Source organism: Amblyraja radiata, chromosome 3, assembly GCF_010909765.2.
Source record: "Amblyraja radiata isolate CabotCenter1 chromosome 3, sAmbRad1.1.pri, whole genome shotgun sequence".
Lineage (NCBI taxonomy): Eukaryota > Metazoa > Chordata > Chondrichthyes > Rajiformes > Rajidae > Amblyraja > Amblyraja radiata.
The window spans coordinates 65,304,713-65,328,824 of record NC_045958.1 but is presented as its reverse complement, the minus strand read 5'-3'; the positions used below and the strand labels follow the sequence as shown (position 1 = coordinate 65,328,824).

The following is a 24,112-nucleotide window of genomic DNA, read 5'->3' as shown; positions in this document are numbered from 1 at the left end:
CTGCTGTAGGCACACACTTACAGTATTGGCTGTAAACTGCATTATTATAGGTGAACACTGTTACAATGGTTGCTTGCCTGGAACACAGCCTGCATTGCCAACGGCCATAATGCATGGGTCGCTTGTACAATGAAAATATAATAATGTTTGAGTAGAGTGGATCTTTTGCTCTACATTGGCTGAACATTGTTGAAGTAAACCTTTTCTTTATTTTGCCCAATAGATACTTTGCATTCCATGTAAAATTAGCAATCAAGCATTTTGTTTTTACTCCAGCAATAGAAAATATGTTGTCACGATTAGCCTTTCCTGCTGAGCTCCTGCAGCAATTTGTATTTTGCTCAAAATTTCAGCATCTACAGGCTTTTGTGTCACAGAGGACCACCCATGCCAGTGGTGTTGAGGACCTCTGATTCTGACACCTCTAGTTATATACTTAACTTCCCATTACATGGGACAGGCAGGGCTCTCGCTTAACCCTTTTCCCCTGTTGCCAGCCGGGCAACCTTGGCAGCTTTTTAGGTTGCCAAATGACAGTTTAGGTGGTCATTTAAGATGGCTTGCATGACGCGTGCTCAGACGTATGATCAACCTGTGTCAATAAATCCTAGACCTTGATAACATATATGTTTAACCATGCACACTACAGATTGATGCAAGCATGTTTTCTTTGAAGGACCAAAAATAGTAAGATTAAACGAGAACTTACCAGTTTGAGGTTTGATCTGTATTTTATGAGGAGTTACGATGAGGGATTACGTGAAGAGCCCGCTCAGCACGCATGCACGGCATACTTCAAAGCAGCGGTGTGGAATCACAGATCGACACAGTTACTGAAGTAAACATAGTAAAGAAAAGGAGTCAGTTTATCAGTTTGACCCATATTATTGAGGGTGGGAGCGGAGGGCACGTAATCCCTCATCGTAACTCCTCATAAAATACAGATCAAACTTCAAACTGGTAAGTTCTCGTTTAATCTTACTATTTTACTTCGGAGTCATGTGAGTGACTACGTGAAGACTTCAAAGCTCTGTGATTTCAAACCGTGTAACAGTTATTACTTCACTCACTGCCGAAGTCCTTGAGGGAGGAAGTGTGTTATCGTAATCAACCAATGAATCTGTTTGTAGAAAAACACAATGGTAATTGATTTTTTTTTTTTTTTTAACAATAACAACAAAGAAATAAATTGCTCCACTGGGCTTAAATTAAATATTTGCAGTCTGTAAAGAAATTTTTTTTTTTTTGCAAATAAAACAGGTTTTGCCAACGGCTTATTATAAAATTTGTTAACGGTCTTTGCCCCCCGACCATCCTGCTGTAGCCAGGATGTGGTCTATAGGCACGTCCATTCTTTTAGCCATCGACGTGGATGCTGCCCTGGTGGATTGAGATTTGTACATGTTAGTGTTTATCCCAGCAGCTTTTAGCACCTGCTTGAGCCATCTCAAAATGGTTTGGCTCGTCACCCGACCATAGGTTTTTTATGACTGACCCACAAGGCTTTTCATCTCCCTCGAATATTTTTGGTTGAGTAGGTGGTCCCTGTATCCAAGCAGTACTTCTCCCATTTTTTGATGCTGGACAAGTGCTGTTTTTTAGTGGATGTTCGGAGGGATGCTGACATGGTGTGGACGGTTTGTTCTGATAATCGCAGTCCCAGAAGTGGTTTGTGCAGAATCTGCAACCCAGGAGTTTGATTTTTTCATGGCACGGGTGGCTTGTGCCCGACACTGGGTGTTAATAACTCTGGGTCACTGGGGAATACCATCGGAGTTTCAACAACCATGTCATGGAGTATTGGGAACCATGGCTGCGTAGGCCAGTCGGGTACTATCAAAATACCTGAAGCAGTGTCCATTTGTATTGTGCGTAGTCCCCGACTGATGAGGCAGAAGGGAGGAAATGCATCTACCGCTGCTGCCTCAGGGTCTGGTTCCCAAGCGACATACATAGGTACCTGGTGATTTAGCCTTGATGCAAATAAATCGATATCTGGCGTGCCATATTGCTTGATAACTTTTGCAAAATGTTTTGGGGTTTAACATCCATTCGATGTTGTCATTAAATTTACGTGACCTGGTGTCTGCCACTGTATTTAGCTTACCTGGCAGGTAGGTTGCTGATATCCAAATATGTCTTTCGACACACCATTGCCAAATTGTGTTGACCAACTTGTCGCATGATACCGATTTTATGCCGCCCATATGGTTAATGTAGGCCACCACCGTAGTCTATATTACTAAAAGTCTGTTCTTGACCGGTTTTGGCCATCTGTGCTGCGATTTCCGAGAGAACGTCGCCACCTACGGCCGTCATTTTTGGCCACCTTGCTCAGAGCCACCCTCCGCCGTATGTGTGCTGAGGATTTTTCCCGTCGATGAAAAATGACAGAGATGTTAATGATTTTACAAAATTCTCCATACTCTCTGCTGCCCCTGCTGGCGGCAGGGGGGAGGGACTATAAAACCAGGAAGTGGTGTGCCTCAATCAGTGTCTGCAAGCTGGAGGAAGGCAGAGGGTCACGTTTCTCTGAGCTGTGAATAACACTGAACACATGTCAACTCAAATGTAAGTGTCCTTAGTGGTTCTAAAAGCTTGCAGAATGTGTCTATTGGTTCTAAAATGTTTGCAAAAAGTGTTTATTGGTTCTAAAATGTTTGCAAAAAGTGTCTCTTTTGATTCTACAATGCTTGCAGAATGTGTCTATTTGGTTCTAAATTTTTTTTTACGTTCTCCCCTGCCCCTTTCCTCTCCCCCCCCTTTCCTCTACCCCCCCCTTTCCTCTACCCCCCCTCTCCTCTACCCCCCTCTCCTCTACCCCCCTCTCCTTCTCCCCCCTCTCCTTCTCCCCCCTCCCCTCCTCCCCCCCTCTCCCCCTCCTCTCCCCCCCTCTCCTCTCCCCTCTCCTCTCCCCCCCCTCTCCTCTCCCTCTCCTCCCCCTCTCCTCTCCCCCCCTCTCCCCACCTCACCCCTCTCCTCTCCACCCCCCTCCTCTCCACCCCTCTCCTCTCCCCCCTCTCCTCTCCCCCCCTCTTCCCCCCCTCTCCTCTCCCCTCTCCTCTCCCCCCCTCCCCTCCTCTCCCCCCACTCTCTCTCATCCCCTCCCCTCCATACCCTCCCCAGCATTCCTCCCCTAAACCCCCTCCCCACATCCCTACCCCCTTCCCTCCACCCTCCCTCCCCCTCCCTGCTCCCCCTCCCCTATCAGCACCCTCTCTCTCCCCCTCTTTCCACTCTCTACCCCTCTCTCCCCCCCCTCTCTCCCCCCTCCCCCCTCTCTCCCCCCCCTCTCTCCCCCCCCTCTCTCCCCCCCTCCCCCCTCTCTCCCCCCCATCCTCCCCTCCCCACCCCTAAACCCCCTCCCCTCCACACCCCCTACCCTCTTCCCTCCACCCTCCCCCCTCCCTCACCCTCCCCCCTCCCGGCTACCCACCTCACCCCCCTCTCAGCACCCCCTCTCTCTCCCCCTCACTCTCACCCTCTCTCTCTCCTCCCCTCCTCCCCCACCTTTCCCCCCTCACCCACCCTCCCTCTTATCCTCCTCTCCACCCCCCTGTCCCTCTTGCCTCTCTCTCTCTGTGTCTGTCTCTCTCTCTGCCTCTGCCCCTTCTCTCTCTGCCCTCACTCTCTACCCCCGCCCGCCCCCCCCCCCCTCTCTAGATGTGACTGCAAGTTGGGGGCTATGCGTCAGTAGATAGGGTGGTTATGGGGTAAAAGGAGCAAATTAATAATATTAATATAATATCAAGGGGGTAATTAGCGTGAGAGCGGGGGGGGGGGGGTAGTTAGTGTGTGTGACGCTGCGTGCTGCCTCCCCCCCAACCGCACGTTGGGGGAACAGACCCAACGGGTCTGCATTTGGTCTAGTATTATCTATTTGTAACCGTACATGCAAGTGATGCATATTTGTGCATATGCTTTTAAACCATAAAAGTCATCCAACATCTCTAGATAATTAATGCCCAGTGTAAGTGGTAATGATGACTCTGGGTTAGTCCATCTACTACCTGTGCTGGATATAGAGTTAGTTGCTCCCCAGCCTTGAGCACTGGCATCTGTTTGGATAACTAACGTAGGGTTAGTGATGATAATAGGGCTGAAACTATGCCAAACGTTTTTTGCCCACCACTGTAGTTCTGATATTGCTTCAGTGGGTAACTTCATGACACGATCATAATGACCTGTATGTCGTTTTGGTGCCTGTACCTTTGCTCTTTGTAAGTTTTGACAGTGCAAAGTTCCGAATTGTGTAGCCGGAAATGCTGCTACCATTTTTCCAATTACTCTGTTACTTGTCGAATAGTTGGTTCAACTGTTTTGTCTCTTGGCAATGTTACAGTCACGTAGACTGAATTAATTGTGAAGCCCAAGTAATCCATGATTGTGGATGGCGTCAATTTAGAGTTATCTGGATGTAAGACAATCCCAGGGTTTCGAATAACTGTTTGGTAGCTGATACAGCTAACATAGTCAATTCCATGGTCTTGCCTATTATTTAAGATATCATCAAGATATGCCATGACAAGATATGACATGATGTTTTGTCTTCTGAATATTGCCAGAGCTGGTTTTAGTATCTTGGTGAATAATCTTGGGCTGATGTGAATCCATTGGGTAACACTTTAAACTGCGATAGCTGCCCCATCCAGGTAAATTTCAGGTATCTGCGATGATCCTTGTGAATGGTACTAAATAGTAAACATCTTTAAGATCAATGCTTGCCATGAAGTATCCTTTGGAAATTAGTTGTTTGGCAGTAACAACCGTTTCCATTTTGAAATGTATATACTTAACAAACATATTTAGTGAAGTTAAGTCAATGATGATGCGACATCCACCATCTTTTTTGGGTTTAGTGACGAATATTTGATACAAATTCCAAGGGTTCATGTTTTCCCATGATACCCTTTGTAATTAGTCTCACCAGTTCAGCTTGTCCCTCTCGTTTCTTTAACGGAGAGGGAAAATACCCTCTGGGGTGAATGTTGAACTGGTGGCAATTTTTCTAGTATGAATTGTATTTTGTATCCACTAATGCCATTGAGTATATACTGATCACTCGTGATAGACTCCCGCGCTTCTTAAAACAGATGTAATCTCCCCCCTGTTAGTATTAAGACCCTATTTTCTATATGCTGGTTGGAACCAGACCCACCTACCTCCATGGTTATGGGTATTTTTCTGTTTCCTGCCGGTCTAACGAGTCTTGCACGTTGTCTGACGTGGCGGTGATGTTGGGGGGTGGAGCATTTTCCATGGGGTCCGCTCTGGGCCCTGGTCTAAAGAAGACTTCCGGGGATAGAATGCGGACCCCGAGCTTTACACCAGTCCCATATGGTAGACGTCGACTGATGGACGTGATGGGGTGCTGCTGCTTAGGAATTATTGTTTTTGGTTTGCTCGTCCCGGGGCCTGCCCTCATGAGACCGAAAGTTTTTTAAGGCCTCATCCATATCCTTCATATGCTTTGTGAGGTTTTTGCCAAAGAGCAATGGGTCTGGCTCAGTGGCTGGGGCATGGACAACCCCACAAATTTAGGATTTTATGACAGGTCTTATGATTTCTTTACGAAGGTTGTGGTCATCTCCGTATTTGTCCACGAAACGAGCAAACGATGTGATGGCTGATGTCAGGAGCCTGAGGATCCGCTGCAGTTTTAGCTCCTGGTTCCGAATATTTACCCCAACGTGCCCCCACTTTTGGCTGTTTACAGCCGGCACTTTAAGGGACTCACAGTTCTCTGGAGCTGTATACGTTTCTGAGGCCTCATTGACCACCTCTCCTGTAGGGGCCTGTTGGAAAGGTGGTTAATGCTGGCCACTGGTTTGGCCTTTAACGGCCTCCTGCACATGGGGTTGCCACGTAGCGGTCCACCACACCTAGCAGCTCTTCCTGTTCCTGCACCCCTTGCATACTCCCGAGATTTTCAGCCATCGTCCCCTCTTCTTGACCAGCCCAGTCCTCGTCACCAAAGCTACCCTCGGGTAAGGAGGAAGCAATGGGCAGTGCTCAAGGTACTGTGGAGGGAGTACCTGAATTCCCCCTGCGAGAGCGCCCCTCACGAAGCGCGTCGCGCTGGAGCTCCTGCTCCAGGAGCCGCTCCATGCGGCTCAAGAGGCTGTCTCTCCCCCGGGCGGGTGGAGAGACGTCCCTGTCTGACAAGTCGGAAGCCACCGGCCGGACGCCTCTTCCGTGGCTTTACTTCCAGCCCGCTGCTCAGGCGCTAGCGGGTTGGGCTCGGCACGGTGTCGGGGAATAGCGGAGCGCCCGGTAAGCGGTCCTACCGCCTTGTTGCTGCCCCCCCACCAGATGGAACGCTCCTCCGTTGGAGTCGAGCGGGGGACAGGTTTGTCCAAGAGCGTTTCTTCTCTGCCTGAAAGCAGAAGGCTCCCTGTGAAAGAAAACCCGACCTCAGAGCTTACCTGACGGTCCGTTCTTTCACCTGTAGCGGGAGCGCCTGACTCCCGATGCGGCCACTGTTGCACTGCTGAACGCAATGTCGCACATGCGTGCTGAGCGGGCTCTTCACGTAGTCACTCACGTGACTTTGAAGTAAAATTATCATGACATGGCTATAGCATGGGTCGTTATTGCTATTGGTACAGAAAAACTCTGGCTTCCCACATAATTTATCCACAACAAAATATACAGGTTGCATGGAATTTTCTAAAAGCATTTTATGATAATAGCTGTTAAAACTGACTGTACCCATCTGACAGGTTAAACATTACACTAACTAGCAAGAGATGGCCAAAGGACATAAATGCAGCAAATGTTCTTTTGGTAATATATTTAAAGGTGTCAAGACGCCACATTACTGGACATTCAGATTAGATGTATGTGGCAATGAAGATACCCAGTTTGTAAGCAACAATTTTTTTTTAAATTGTTGATAAACGCCTTTTCCATCATACCCACTTCAGAATTAACATTAAAATTTCAACTGAAATATCTCCTGACCAAATTTGTGATGTATATGACTGACTGTAGAAGTAAAACCTGGATAAACCCAACTTATAGTTGTGAATGTTGCTCATTTAATAACTACAGTACTGATACTCCATATATAGAGCATTGATTTGCCGTTAAAATGAATTCTGTAATAATGTGTCAGTGACAATCGAACACTGCGGTTTTAATGTTAACAACATATTCCATGTTGTTAAGTGAAGAAATGTAGATGTTATTGGAATAAATTATTCCAATAACATCAATAATACATATTATTTGCTTGCTAATACCACGACTTGTGAGATAATGGTGTGCTATGGCTATATGGCTATAATGTCTTTTGCCATTTGGTAGATCATAAATGTCATATAAAAATACTTATCTTCCTAAATTAGCTGGCATTTAGTTTGAGAAAAGCTAACAACTTACTGCGCTCAGTCTCGACTATGCTGTAGATTATAGAATCAGAATTTAGTTTAGTTTAGTTTATTGTCACGTGTACCTCGGTACAGTGAAAAGCTTTTGTTGCGTGATATCCAGTCAGCAGAAAGGTAATCATGATTACAATCGAGCCATTTTCAATGTATAGATACATGGAAGAATCAGAATAGATAATAGAATCATAATTTAGTTTAGTTTAGTTTATTATTTATTTGGATAGTGATCTATCCTCCAAACCACCCACCTGTCAAGGCTCGAAATTAGCGGTTGCCCGGGTGCCACTGACCACTCAAAGTGCCGCTGGGCAACCTAAACGGCGAGTCATTTTGCCCGGCTTGGCAACTTGGTTTATACCAAAGATAGACACAAAAAACCGGAGTAACTCTGCGGGTCCGGCAGCATCTCTGGAGAAAAGGAACGTGACGTTTTGTGTCGGCGACGGTTAATAATAATAATGGATGGGATTTATATAGCGCCTTTCTAATACTCAAGGCGCTTTACATCGCATTATTCATTCACTCCTCAGTCACACTCGGTGGTGGTAAGCTACTTCTGTAGCCACAGCTGCCCTGGGGCAGACTGACGGAAGCGTGGCTGCCATTCTGCGCCTACGGCCCCTCCGACCACCACCAATCACTCACACACATTCACACACATTCACACACAGGCAAAGGTGGGTGAAGTGTCTTGCCCAAGGACACAACGACAGTATGCACTCCAAGCGGGATTCGAACCGACTACCTTCCGGTTGCCAGCCGAACACTTAGCCCATTGTGCCATCTGTTATCCCACGGTTGTGGTAAAGATGCTAAGTGTGGCGTGACGGAGGGTCGGAGCCAATGACGGGCCCCGCACAGCAGCAGCAGCAGCGGCGACAGCTCCATCTGCTCCATCTCCTCCTCCTCTCGCACCCCGCCCAGCCTGATAACGGCCGCTGCTGCCACTCTGCCAACGGCGCTTTCAAAACAGACCCTTGGAGGAAGGAGGTGTCGGTCAGAGGCAGAAGTAGAGTAGGAGGGGGGGGGACTGAGCATAGAGCGCGGTGATTGGAGGAGGGAGACGTGCCAAAACACTCTCGGCAGCCCTGCACCGCAGCCAGGACCGATCCCGGTATTGCTGCCGAACCGCCACTGGACCGACACCTCCCTCCTCCAAGGGTCCCCACCCGAGAGCCCCTCCCCCCCCCCCACGCCCGGGGGTGGCCAGAGGCGTCAGGAGTCAGATGTGCGCGGCGCCCCCAGGCCCACAGCCAGCGCAGAGAAGCAGCGCTGTTCAACTCTGCCTGTCCCTGTCTGGATTGAGACAGGGCTGTCGCGAGACAGGCAGTTGAGCTGCATTTCGCGCTGGATTGAGCCTCCGAAGCCTCGTGCTTGTGTGCGTCAGGATATTCTGTCCGCGGTCCCCTCCATATTTTGATTGCGATTTCCGTGCCTGACAGGTGTTGTCCGAGGAGCGCTGGCCTTCCTTCCCACCTCCTCTGCCCCTTCCTCTCTCTCTCTCTTGTACGCCCCCCTCCACTCCCCTTATCTCCTCCCCTCCTCATCTACTCCCCCCCCCATCTATTCATCCTGCACTGATCTCCCTATCCACCTCGCATTGATTCTCCTGCCACTCCCCATCAATCCTACAATGGTCCCCCAATTCATCCTGTACTGACCTCCCTTCCCATTCATCCTGCACTGCTCCTCCCCTTCATCCTGCACTGAACCCCCCGTCCATCCTGCACAGATCCCCCCCATTCAACCCCACTGACATCCCCCGCGCTCTCCCCTCACAATTTTACCTACTCCAACCAGCACGCACTAATTCCCCTGCCTCAATCCATCCAATCCTCACCGATTGCCTTCTCATGCCCCCCCCTCCCCCCACCCCCACCACCATCTATCCATCCTGCACTGATTCACCCCCCCCCTCCCGACCCTATTGTGCTGGAAATGTCTTCAGCGCTAACATTGACTATGTTTGATAACGGAATCCAATCAAATATGTTTTAATTCCCAATGTTATTATTTGTTTTAATCCATAAAGATGGATTACAGATGGAGCAATATTTTTACTTCCCAGCCAAAAGCTCTGTCTCTGTTGGAGTAGTACTTCTTCAGTGCTTTCCTAGAATGCCACTCAAGGTCACCTCTGGTGTTGGACATCAGAAATATGTCAAGCTGTGCCACAATTGACAAACAAAGATCCAGTGGTGAGGTAAATCCCAGCAAATGTGTTCCATGGTAGAGGCGGATACTCAGTTCTTTGGAGGACCACAGCCTACTCTCCTTCCACACACCCAACCAACACTCTTGCTTATTCCCACAGCTGACAGGGTCTAATTGTTTCGCTATCATTGAGATATTACCACCTTCGGCTGGGACATTTACAGACAGGGCTTCTATTTTCCTTTTCAACTGCTTTTCACTTTGATATACCCAGTGATGATAGAGCAGCACCAATAGCTAGATCTCATCCGGATGGTCAACTTGAGGATTGTGTTAGGTGGATAGTTGCACTATGGTTGCATTGTGGAAGGAGAGAAATCATCAGTGAGTTATTATCTGAAATTGTTAGAACTTAAAGGCCTGTCCCACTTGGGAGACTTCCACCACGACCTTAAATGACTAAAAAAAAAATCAAGGTCGTGGTGACCTACGTCCTCCTACGACCTTCCTCGACTATGTGTACGACCTCCTACGACTATGTTGAACACCTCCCTCGACTATGAAGAAGACTTCCTTCGACCTCCTTCGACTATGTTGAAGACTGGCTTTGGCCATGTACGTTTTACTCGAGGATGGTCTCTGGCAAATTGGTCCGTGAATGAGCACGACCCCCTTCCACCTCAGAGGACCACATCGAAAACCAACAACGACCAATGACGAGTGTCTACTGCTCAAATGATCACCAGATAAAATGATGTCATGTCTGCATTTTTTTCTCACCAAAAAAATGCCTCCCAGGATTGTTTTTAAATCATTCTGAACCATGCAAGCAAGGAAGGAACTAGTTTGGAGGATGTTAGTAAAATTAAAACTACTTCTGTTTGCAGTAGCCCTTTTGCTTCAGCAGGCTTTTAAGAAAGGCAGAAGGGGAAGAGCAAGGGTGAAGAGGAAGCACAAGAAGAGGTCTCAATGGGTGATTGGAGATGATGTGATGGACTGTCCCAGTACACCAGATGACTGGAAGGGAGTGGCGCTAGGCTTTGACAAAAAATGGAACTTTAAGCACACATGTGGAGCAGTGGATGGCAAGCGTGCCATTCTTGCCCCTATCCTTGTACCCCTCATTTTCCTTTTTGTATAGGATGGCATTCTGCTGGAACCATTCCTCAAGGTTCCCCTCCTGCTGCCTGGTGAAGGTGTAGGGCATAACCTTCCTCCAGCCCTCCCTCACCACCAATGGGGCATCTGTCTCTGATGCTGTGTCAGACACAGGAGAAAGGGCTGCTTTGCTGCCTTCAAATGTGAAGGATGGGGTGATCGTGGGGACATATACTACCACCTTGGTCTCCTCCTCCAGGGATCTCTCATGCAGGGCTACCTCCTCCAGCACTATCACCTCCTGTGGCATCACCTCTTGCCACTCCTCCTCCTGGGAGGGCAACACCTGTATGGCAGGTTTTTTTTAAGGGTTGTGCCCTCCCCCTGTGCTGCTGCCTTTTTGGTGCCATCTCTAAAACACAAGACTCCTCTCCAAAAAACTCTCCAGCTATGAATGAACATGCCTTGGAGTGAAAGAGATGACGTTCTGCTGTTTAAATTACCTTTTTTTTCGACTGACCTTTTTTTCACCCCGGAGCTATTACCTTCGACTAGCTTCAACCACCTTCGGCTACCTACGACTAGCATCACGACCTACTACGACTGGCTTCGACTAGACCTACGACTAGAAAAATATAGATTTTTCCCACGGAGACCTATTTTTAGTCGCGGTCAATTTTTAACATCTTGAAAAATACGCCGCGACCTAGCTGAAGCCGCGACTACGCAGGGATCCACCCTCGACCATGAAGGAGAGTGACGAAGACCTCCTACAACCTCATGGCTACCTTGCCGCGACTATGGGTTGCGGGCAACCTTGCCAGTGGTCACGGTGGAGATCGCCCAAGTGGGACGGGGCTTTACTTGTAAGCAAGTTGATAGTTCTGTGGAGGCACTGTGAACTTCACTGATGAAAAACTATAATCACGTTAATAAAACCTCTGATCATGGCATCTCTTTCAGTTCATAAGTGCTATTCCCAGTGGTAATCATGAACCAGTTATGGGAACAGCATATTTTCTTCTTACTGTCACTGGGTGGGTGGTTAGAAAGGTTATATGGACTACCACAGATGTAAAGGTAACGTCCCCAGCCAGTATACCAGTTGCAGGCCTTCTTACCCTATCGCCCATTATCACTAAGAAACTGTTGCTGCAGGAGGCTTGGTCGTATGAAGGACCATGTTGATGCAAAGGATAACTTGCCTGAGGGGAAAGTAATTACTAGATCCTTTTACCATCATCCTCTAGAAGGCACTATCTTCTAGCTAACTAGCAAGCTGTGCGTCTATGACCTTCTTGATTACAATATGCCAGATATGCTGTGAATTTAATGGATGTTGAAATGCCCTGGATATGGATAGTCATGGACAACGGTGACCTTTGTGGCAGAGCAGGATTGTATAAGAATTTGTGTATGCCTAACCTTTTGAAACTGGATAAGGAATTGTTTCCATTTCACAGAGCTGTGTCCTTCTCCTGTGGATTTCATTGTTGACTTTAGGGCAGTGATGGCTCGCAAATCAATCACTAAATTTGATACAGCCCCCACTTTCCCCTTCTAGTTGTAAGAAACTTTACAAAAACTTATAGGTGTATGAAATGCCTGCTAAGGAAGTAGGTGAAAGCAGATATGGTAGTCATGCTTAAGAGGCATTTAGACACAATAATAGGCAGCAAAAGGAGATATAAAGACCACGTGCAGACAGATATTCAGTTTAACTTGCATCATGGTCTCCACAGACATTGTGGGACAAAGGGCCTGTTCTGTGCTGAACTGTTCGATGTAATCCAATCTCTATGGAAGTGTGGCAACAGGAACAGGTTTCCTCACAAACAAGCACAGCAGGCACAAATGACTTTGAAAATGTTATCAATTAGAAACCATTCACTCTTGATTACTATAAGACAATTTCTTACAATATCATGCAGTTCAGATAAGTTCAGACATCAAAGGTAAATCATCTTGTTACATTGTTAATGTTAAGCAAAGGTACAAGCAAGTTATACAACATCCCTTAGAAATTGGAAATCCATCAGTATAATTGAAAAATGAAATTGTTCTTGTAATGACTTGACAGGGTCATTTTACCCAGGTAGACAATGTCCTGAAGCAATTAATGCTAGGAATATTAGACCTTGTAATCATTGTGAGTCTTTTACATCAGTAGGTGGCAATATTGTACTACCCACCCCTTTCCCATTCAAATGTGTGTGGTGTTATGAAGAAAGAAACAGCATTTTGCATGGTTATAGATGTTGCACCTTACTAGAATACTAACAATTGAAACCAAGCCTTATTGGTTTGAAATGACAATCAGAAGTTTCTGAAATTGCAATAACCTGACATTTCCTAGAAAACATGATATTCAAAAGATCTATTAGATTATTTTACATAGGATATATTCTCTTCATACAAATCTTACCTGTATTGTCAACTATATTCCCATCATGGATGAACTATTTTATACATGATTTTACAGTATTAAGAACTTTTCAAAGTTATCAGTACCTCTTCACAGCATCAAATGAAAACAATTAACGTAATAGAGGTGAGCATCCCTGACAATTACTCAGTGGCATACCTTTCCATCTGCAGGAGGTGTGGTAGGTGTGTAGATTCAAGTTTCCTGGTAGGTGTGTAGTTTCAAGTTTAAGGTGCGCATTTTAAATCAGCAATACATTGTAAAGTAGCTGTGAGGGTTCCCCCTTAAATAATGTTAGGATTAGCTCAGCAGTGGTCCCTGACAATCACATTGCCAAAATGGTCTTTGCTGCATCAATCTCTGGTTTGAAATATAGATGCAACAAGGCAACATTTACAACCCAGATGTAAAGATTTAAGTTATTTTAGGGTGATAGTCATAGAATCATAGAGTCATGCAGTGTTGAAACAGGCCATTCGGCCCAACTTGCCCACATCGACCAGCATGTCCCATCTACACTAGTCCCACTTGCCTGCATTTGGCCCATACCTCCTCCTTCGGCAGATTGTTCCATATACCCACCACTCTTAGCGTGAAAATGTTACCCCTAAGATTCCTATAAAATCTCTCCCCTTCACCTTAAACTTTGGTTCTCGATTCCCCCACTTCGGGAAGAGACTCTGTGCAACTACCTGAGCTATTCCTCTCATGATTTTATACACCTCTATACGATCACCCCTCATCATCTTGTGCTCCAGGGAATAAAGTCCCAGCCTGCTCAACCTCTCCCTACAGCTCAGACCCTCAAATCCTGAAAACATCCTTGTAAATCATATCCTTTCCAACTTAACAACATCTTTCCTATAATATGGTGCCCAGAACTGAACACAATACTCTAAATGCAGCCTCACCAATGTCTTATGTAATGGCAATATGACCTCCCAACTTCTGTACTCAATACTCTGATTGATGAAGGCTAATGTGCCAAAAGCTTTTCTGACCACCCCATCTACCTGTGACGCCACCTTCAAGGAACTATGTACCTGCACTCCAAGGTAGACACAAAAAGCTGGAGTAACTCAGCGGGACAGACAGCATCTATGGAGAAAAGGAATGGGTGACATTTTGGGTCGAGACACAAAGTGTCTTCTTCTGAATGTCTTTTTGTGTCTACCTTCGATTTAAACCAGCATCTGCAGTTCTTACCTACACATTTTATTTGCACTCCAATATCCCTCTGTTCTACCACACTTCCCAGACCCCGACCAGTCACTGTGTAGACCCTGCCCGTGTTAGGCTTTCCAAAATACAACACCTCACATTTATCTGTATTAAATTCCTTCAATCATTCCTCAGTCCATCTGGCCAATTGATCAAGATTTGTTCTGAAAGATGCCAGAGCTGTGGAAGAGGTTAAAATTGCTGATACTGACGATGAACACTCTCAGAATGAAATGACATGAGTTAAATCACAATCTTCTTTGGGAGAAAAGGTTGAGGGGGAGGTGAGTTGATACTATTAAGCAATCTTAATGAGATAAACTGCAAAATGCTGGCCAACAACTCATTTACTGTGGATCATTGAGCAAAACTACATTATCCCCCAGCCGTGATAACATTATATTCACACAACTTACTTGGCATTTGCTCTGAAAAGAGGTGCATTTAGACATTTTTAAAATTAAGTCTTGGAAGTGAATGTAACCGGCAATATTGTTGCCTTGAAAAATTTAATCCTTATGAACACCTATGGTCCATGTGGTATAGATTTGTGTGAGTCAGGTACAGTTGTGAGGCTGAACTCACACGTAGGCAAGGCTGGATTTCCAGTTCCTGATGGGTTTTTTTCTAATTTGGATTGAAATTTAAAATGTTCTCGGTTGTTGAAAGGTCAGGCTTGAGCCAGTGGGTTTTGATTTATCTCCAGGTCAGAAAAATGTGCGTTTAATTTTAGCTTCAAAGACATATGGAGTTATAGAACCATGCAGCAAGGAAAAAGACCTTCAGTCCAACGTACATAACAACCGAGATGGCCCATTTGCCCACGTTTGGCCCTTATCCTTCTAAACCGTTGCTAGATTCAGAACTAATGAACCTTTTCATACCTCTCGTTTCTCCCCCCCTTGACTCTCAGTCTGAAGAAGGGTTTCGACCCAAAACGTCACCTATTTCTTTTCTCCAGAGATACTGCCTGAGTTACGCCAGCATTTTGTGTCTATCTTTGGTGTAAACCAGCATCTGAAGTTCCTTCCCACACATGATTTTGGAACAGCTATATCCAAGACCACAGAAATTCTAGAGAGCTGTGGACGTTGTCCAGACCATCACCTCTCTTGCATTGACTCCATCTACACTTCAAGCACCAGTCTCACCCCGCTCACCTTCTCTTCTCCCCTTTTCCATCAGGAAAGAGGTTACAGAAATTTGAAAATTCATACCTCCAGATTCAGGGACAGTTTCTTCCCAGCTGCTTTGCGGCTGAACCATCCTCCCATGGAAACATATAAAATAGGTGCAGGAGTAGGCCATTCAGCCCTTCGAGCCAGCACGGCCATTCAATATGATCATGGCTGATCAGCAAGAATCAGTACCCCGTTCCTGCTTTCTCCCCATATCCCTTGATTCCATTAGCCCTAAGAGCTATATCCAACTCTCTCTTGAATTCATCCAGTGAATTGGCCTCCACTACCTTCTGTGGCAGAGAATTCCACACATTCTCTGGGTGACATTTTTTTTTCTCATCTCAGTCCTAAATGGCCTACCCCTTATTCTTAAACTGTGATCCCTGGTTCTGGACTCCCCCAACATCGAGAACATATTTCCTGCATCTAGCCTGTCCAATCCCTTAATAATTTTATATGTTCTATAAGATACCCTCTCATCCTTCTAAATTCCAGTGAATATAAGCCCAGTCGATCCATTCTTTCATCATATGTCATTCCTGCCATCCCGGGAACTAACCTGGTGAACCTACATTGTACTCCCTCACCAGCTAGAGTGCGGTCCTAACCTCCTATGTACCTCATTGGAGACCTTTAATCGTACTTTATCAGACTTTATCTTCACTAAATTTTGTACCCTTTATCCTTTAACTGTACGCTGTGATAGCATGCAACAAAAGCTTTCCATTGTACATTGGTACACATTGCTGTAATAAATTAAACTAACCTTCAGACCAGCAGCTGTATGAAATATTTTGCTTCACATTAGAAACATTGTCCTTTATTATCAAGTACCATTTATGTTCGCTGCGTGTCACAATACTTCAGATTCTGAATCATCCTTATAATTTACAGCAACCTTGAACTATTTTTCTGAGTAAGATCCTGTACTGAGGTTGTTTTTTAATGAGGCACAGTGGTTTACTTTGGATCCACATTCACTGAAGTCAGCAAATGTTTTTACACATGAAAATTAATCCGACAGATGTTGTCTATGTTGATAACGATCAATGGTTCGGCTGTGATGAAAATTTGCTGTGATGCGGAAATAAAAAATATATTTGGTACCGTTAAATAGTTGACATTTGAAGCAGAAAACAGGCTTTGTGGTAAAAAGAGGTCAGCACATTCTCTGAAGGTAATTTATAATTGAATCAGTTTGATAAAGCCCCACTCTTTCTACAACTATTTAACGCGAGATGCTTCTCTTTCTGTTTCATGTGGAGCTCCTGCTCCTGCAGTATAAATCTACTTCCACTGGCTAGGAAATGAATTAATGAATGAATGAATGAATGAATAGGTTTATTGGCCATGTATTCACATACAAGGAGTTTGCTTTGGTGCTCCGCCCGCAGGTGATAACGACATACAATGACAGTTAGGAATGACACATAAAACATTAAACATTAATAATAAAACATTACAGATTAAACATGTGAATTAAGTAAAATACCAGAGCAAAAGGAGGCTACAGATTTTTGGTTATTGAGTAGAGCTACTACTCATGCAAAAAAGCTGTTTTTATCTCTGGCAATGGCAGCTTTGACAGTCCGGAGTCGCCTTCCAGAGGGAAGTGATTCAAAGAGTTTGTGGCCAGGATGAGAGGGGTCAGAGATGATCTTACCCGCTCACTTCCTGACCCTTACAGTGTACAGTTCGTCAATGGAGGGAAGGTTGCAGCCAACAGTCTTCTCAGCTGATCGGACGATTCGCTGTAGCCTCCAGATGTCGTGCTTGGTGGCTGAGCCAAACCAGACCATGATGGAGAAGGTGAGGACATACTCTATGATGGCCGTATAGAATTGGACTATCATTGTCTGTGGCAGATTGTGCTTCCTCAGCTGCCACAGGGAGTACATCCTCTGTTGTGCCTTTTTGACTGTGGAGTCGATGGTAGCCCCCCACTTAAGTTCCTGGAGTTGATGGTTCCCAGGAACTTAAAATACTCCACAGATGTGACTGTGGTGTTGTTGATGGTGTGTGGGGTGAGGGGAGGGGGAGCTCTCCTAAAGTCTACTATCAATTCCACTGTCCTAAGAGCATTGGGCTCCAGGTTGTTGCAATGGCCAGCCGTGTCACTTCCTGTCTGTCGGCAGATTCTTCCCCATCCTGGATCAGTTCAATCAGGGTTGTGTTGTCTGCAAACTTGAGAAGCTTGACAGAGGAGTCAGTGGAGGTGCAGATGTACAAAAATCACTTTTTTGTTCACCTGTTCAGGTGGCTTCTTCTTTCACCCAGTGTTGATGTAGGCAAACACTATCAGCACAATATATCTATCATATCATATCTCATATCTATATACTTTTAAAACTCTGTGTGTGTGTGTGTGTGTGTGTGCGCGTGCGTGCGTGTGTGTGTGTGTGTGTGTGTGTGTGTGTGTGGATGTGTGTGTGTTATTTTGCATGTGAAACGTATCTCCTCGAAAACCAGACGCAAAAACACGGAGATGTTTGCAATTTCGGTAGGGATTTAATTTATGAGTTCAGAAATCCACTCCTTGGTCAAATATTTCCCCAAATTTTGAATAAAATTGATCACAAAACTCCATTTAAAAAATATAAACGGCGCTCACCAGCTGCTGACGTCACAATGCCCACATGCTGACCAATCCAGGCCCCGTCCCCCCACTGCTGTGGATTAAAGACGCAGAAATATCAAGAAAGTTCTGCAGAACAAAGATTCTACAGCTGCGTTCCGCTATAGCTTCTTTGTTCTACAGATCTCGGGACAGGGACTCCTCACGCACTGAATTTTTTCTCATAAGTTCCGCTGAACTTCGTCCTCACAGCCGGCGCAGCTCGCGAAGCCCCGCCCGCCTGCGCGCCCCTACCTTCCCCTGCGCGCTCATTCCAGCTGTGGGTTTCCAGAGAGTCAGAAGCCGGTGCTTCTTTGCTGTGAACACTCGCTCCTGGGCGAACGCGTCTTGCCTTAGCGGCTTTATAGGGCTGTTGAGGATGAGTTACGTCAACACCCCCCCCCCCCCCCCCCCCCCCCCCCCACCCCACCCGGTCGCGCGCTGGCATTTGGCTCTCTGACTCCTTCCTGTTCTGTGTTCCTGTCTGTGAACGAGCACGTTCTGCAGATCCGGAGGACAGGCGAGATCCTGGGGAGGTGAAGAGGGGGAGTGGGGGGATTGAGGGAGAGGAGGGAGCAGGGAGGGAGAGGGGGGAATGGGAGAGGTGAGGAGGGAGAGTGTGGGAATAGAGGGAGAGGAGTGGGGGTGATAGGGTGGGGAATATATGGACTCCCCCCCTCTCCCTCCCCCTCTCCCCCTCCCTCCCCACTCTTCCCCCTCTCTCCCCCGCACCACTCTCCCCCTCCGCCCACACTCTTCCCCCTCTCTCCCCTACCCCATCTCCATCTCCATCCTGCCCTCCCTCCACCCCTCCCCTACCCTCTTCCCTCCACCCCATCCCCTCCCCACCCTCCCTCCCCCTTCCCTTCCCTACCATGGATAGAGCGGTTACGGGGTAAAAGGAGCAAATTAATAATATCAAGGGGGGTAGTTAGCGTGTATGCGGGGGGGTAGTTAGTGTATGTGACACCGCATGCCACCCCCTTGGTCTCGTATCTATTAAAACTGTGTGTGTGTGTGTGTGTGTGTGTGTGTGTGTGTGTGTGTGTGTGTGTGTGTGTGTGTGTGTGTTATTTTGCATGTGAAACGTATCTCCTCGAAAAGCAGATGCCGAAACGTGGAAATGTTTACATATTTCAGTAGAGATTTCCTTTGTAATTTTAGAAATCCGCTACTCTGAACATTTGGCACATTATTTTCCCGACTTTTTAATTAAAATTGTTGACCAATCTGACCTTTTTTTAAAAATCTGACCGCTGCCCAGCTGCTGACGTAACAATAACAGTGACATTTTTACATCTTCTGGTAGAAATTTTCCTAATGATTTCAAAAATCCTCTTCTCCGTAAATTTAGTGAATTATTTCCCGAGATATTTGCTAAAATTTATCACCAAACTGACATTTAAAAAATATATAACGGTTGCCCAGCTGCTGACCTCACAATGCCTTTGCTCGTGACCCCGCCCCCCCACCCCCCGCCACTCTGGATTAATGCAGCTGCTGTCAACGCACATGCGCAGTTTTCCACGAGTTACGCTACCCCCCCTCTCTCTCTCTCTCTCCCTCCTCTCTCTCTCTCTCTCTCTCTCTCTCTCTCTCTCTCTCTCTCTCTCTCTCTCTCTCTCTCTCTCTCGCTCTCTCTCTCTCTCTCCCCCCTCTCTCTCCCCCTCTCTCTCTCCCCCCTTTCTCTCTCTCTACCCATCCTCTCTCCCCCCTTCTTCTTCCCCCTCCCACACCCTCCCTCCCCTAAAACCCCCTCCCCTCCACCCCTCCCCTACCCCCGCCCCTCCCCGTCGCCTCCCCCCTACCTTCCTCCCCCTCCCTTCTCCCCTCTCCCCCTCCCTCCCACCTCCCCCCTCCTACCCTCCCCCACTCCCCCCTCCCACCCCCCTCCCCCCTCCCTTCCCCCTCTCTCAGCCCCCCCTCTCTCTCTCTCCTCCCCCTCTCTCTCTCTCCACCCATCTCTCTCTCACCCCTCCCCCACCCTCCCCCCTCACCCACCTTCCCTCTCCTCCTCCACTCCACCCCCTCTCACTCTGTCTCTTGCCTCTCTCTCTCTCTCTGTCTCTCCCCCTCTCTCTGCCCTCACTCTGTACCCTCCCTTTCTAGGCGCGCCTGTGAGTTGGGGGCTATGCGTCAGTGGATAGGGTGGTTATGGGGTAAAAGGAGCAAATTAATAATATTAATAGAATATCAAGTTAGCGTGTGTGGCGGTGGTTACTGTGTGTGATGCCACATGCCGCCGCCCCACCCCGCAACCGCACATTGGGGGAACAGACTCAACAGGTCTGCACTTGGTCTAGTATACTTATAAAACTCTGATCTTGGATGTGTATGTGTTTGTGTGTGGATTTGAGTGTTTATTTATGTGTTTATGATTCACATCTCCCCGAAAACCCAACGCGCTAACGGTGAAATCTTTACATATTCCAGTAGAGATTTACCTCATGATCTCAAAAATCACCACATCTGAAAATTTGATTCATTATTTCTTGAGTTATTTCTTCAAATTGTCCACAAATCTGATATTGTGCGTCGCGCCTCGGCTCGGGTTTCCTGAGCGCTTCCGAGGTCGACGCACGACGCACGAGCGCCTCGGCTCGGGTTTCCCGAGAACTCCCAAGACCTTCCGAGCTTCCGAGGTCGACGCACGCTAGCGCCTAGGCTCGGCTTTCCCGAGAACTCCCGAGAGCTGCCGAGAGCTTTGTACTAGAGTCGGGCCCTGTACTAGAGCTCTCTCTCCCTCTCCCCGTGCTCTCTCCGCTTTTCGCAGCCCGCTCGCTCGCCCGGCTTAAACCGAAGCTCTGACACTGAGAGGCAGCAACTCTAGCGCTGTGCCACTGTGCCACCCTCTCTGGGTGCAGAACACATCTTCCATACATGGTTCAGAATTCTGTAATTGTGAAAAGCTGCCTGACTAAAACAGAAGGTGTACTCTGGCAATGAGAGGAAAGGGAAATATGAGCTTGTGGATATAATGTGCCAGACTTGGCAAGAGTGAGCACTAAGGCTGTGAGCTGAGGCACTCCATAGGTGGGAGGTCATAATCTAGACACGGCTTCAATGATATCATCTTTAGATGCCTTCCCTCTCAGGTGGACAGAAACCATCTCATGGTGGGGAGATTTCTTGGTAACCCGACCAACAGTTATCTCTCAAGCACCTGGTCATTATCACATTGCTCTTCATGGGAGTTTTCTGTGTGCAGTTTGCCTGCTACAATTCCTCTCTTACAAAAATAACCATGCTGCAGAAATACCTCATTAACTGGGATTGCAACAGGCATCAAAAAGCACTGGTTTGTTTCTTAGTTTTTTTTAACCTGTTATTCTGGTCTAAAAATTTCAGTGGTTGAAAAGCTGTGCTGCCCAGGGATTTTAGCCTGTATTTGCAAACCTGCAAAAAACAACATTACAACACACATAATGTGCAAAGTATGAGACACTGGGACAACAGTCGGCGGTTTTGAAAAAAGACACAAAGTACTGGAGTAACTCAGCGGGTCAGGTAGCATCTCTGTAGAATATGGATAAGTGACATTTCGGGTTGGAATTCTTCTTCAGACTGATCGTAATAGGGGATGAATGCTGGAAGCGAGGTGGGGGAGGAACAATGCTAGACAGGTGATGGGCAGATTCGGGTGCGGGGGTTTTGACTGGAAAATGGTCAGATAAAGGCCCGAGATGAAAAGACAAAAGGTAGTGTGAATATAGGTGGAAGGGGGCAGGAAAAAGGGGAAAGGGAGAAATGTGTGCGCATCCGGGGGGGGGGGACAGGGAAGAGAGGGGGCAAGTAAAAGGAGAAGGGTTACTACCTAGAATCAGAAAATTCAATGTTCATATCATTTGGTTGTAATCTGTCCAAGGTGGTAGCAATATGATGTGCTGTTCCAATTTTTCTTGTGATTTTGCCTCTGTGATTTTCACCATGGTGGAACTCTTCCGCATGAGAACCAGTGTTTGTTGTACCAAGGTCATTTTTGGGCAGATTTGCCTTTGAATGATGTGGAACATGGCCAATATATTTGGACAAGAATCTGGGTGCCCAAGGCAGAAATGTTGATTATGTTCACAAAAACATGAGAAAGAAGACAAAACAAACTTACCAAAAGGAAAATCAAGCCATTCTGACGGTACCTTTAATGGCAGGGTGTGCAGGAGGACAAGGGCTGATCTTATAGAGGTGTATAAGATCATGAGGGGAATAGATAAGGTAGTTGCACAGAGATTCTTACCCAGAAGAGGGCAACCACGAACCAGAGGACATTGGTTTAAGGTAAGAGGGGAGAGATTTAATATGAACCTGAGGGATAACATTTTCACACAGCCAGTGATGGGTATATGCAATGAGCTGCCAGAGGGGGTTGTTGAGTCAGGTACTATAGTAACAGTTCAAAGACATTTGGACAGGTACATGGATAAGAAAGGTTTAGAGCTATATATGGGCCAAACGCAGGCAAGTGGGACTAGCGTAGATGTGACATCGTAGTCAGAATGGACAATTTGGGCCAAAAGGCCTGTTTCCATGCTGTGGAAACTTTATGACTCCATGGCTGATACACAGGTGAATGCCAGGTAGAGATGCATTCTTTAAATAATGTAGGCAAATGCCTAAATGCTGCTGTAGAGGTCTGCTCCTATAGTCCATGTCCAAGGTCCACACCATTTATCTGTTGTGTAAACTTTACAGGAAAGATGCTGATATTGGTAAAACAGGTGCATGATTGACCATTGATTCAGTGATATACGGTTATTGATGTCATTTCAAATAATTATTTGTTATCTTTATTACAGTCAAAGGGGGCAAAGGATAAAGATACTGCAGAAAGCTTGCACTTGTGTAGTCTACAATATCTTGAGAGATACCTGTACCTCATTCTTTTTGACACTTATCTACACTTGGAGAAACCAGGAAAGTGGGAAAGAACATTCAAAGATTGGATGACGGAGGTATGAGATCCAAACTCTGCATTATTTCAGATGATATTAAAGCGATTATTTGGTGTATTTTTTTTCTGTTACATTGTATGAAATCCTATGATAAAGATTTCAAAATGACAATGTTTTTCCAAATGGCATTTGTGGTATTTGATATTCCATTTGTTGTAAGTTTGAAATAACACCGTATATGACAATGCTTTCTTAAAGTAGGTAGGAAGCGTATTATAGATTGCTGAGGATCCAAACAAATGTATCATGACTAGCCAGGGGAGACATGGATGAAAATTACGGGGCTTTGACCATGATAGTTCAACCATCCATATCTACAGGATCAGTGCCTGAGGACTTAAGAATTGTAAATATTATATTTTTCAAAGAAGGGTGTAAGAAGTAATGAGTAATTCCAGGCCAGCCAGTTGAGCCTTGTATAAAAGTATAGTCAAGAAAATAATTAGCAGCCTTCTGGACAAAAGTGGTTCTATTCGCAAAATCTATTTTAGATTTGTTAAAGGCAAATTATGTTTAATTAATGGAGGCGTAACAGAAAGGATTAATGAAGAACACACAATTGATTTTGTGTTAAAAGGGTTCTCTTAAAATGATGCATAGTTGGTTTGGCATAAAATTGTAGACTTTTTGAAAGGGTATTAGCTGGGTAGACAAAAATTCAAAGGTCCTTTTTTATTGTCACATGTACCAATTAAGGTACAGTGATATGCAAATGATTATACAGCCATACGAAAAACAAAAGCAACAAGACACACAAAACCTGTACATAAATGTTAACATAAACTTCCACCACAGCGGAATCGCCACATTCCTCACAGTTCAGTTCAGTTTTATTTGTCATATGTAGGTTAACACAGGGTCAACGGTACAATGAAATATGTTTGACAAGACAACGGGTCACCTCAGCAATGATATTACAAGGATAAAATTAAGATAAAATGATGGAAGGCAAAAAGTCCAATCCTCTTCCTCAATAGAAGCAGCTGAGTTTTAGAACGGGAAGGCAGATTATTATCTGAATGTTGGCAGGTTAGGAACATTGGAAGTACAATGCGACCTGTACATCAGTCACTGAAAGT

General features: G+C 46.1%; 1 protein-coding gene across 1 annotated transcript in view; it reads left to right on the top strand.

Moving 5' to 3' along the window:
• LOC116971560 (paladin-like) overlaps positions 1-24,112 on the top strand; it is a 120,664-nt gene that overhangs the window by 78,358 nt on the left and 18,194 nt on the right. Inside the window, exon 15 of the mRNA XM_033018794.1 lies at positions 22,878-23,033. Within this exon, the coding sequence (XP_032874685.1) occupies positions 22,878-23,033 (156 nt within the window). The remainder of the gene's footprint in view (positions 1-22,877; positions 23,034-24,112) is intronic.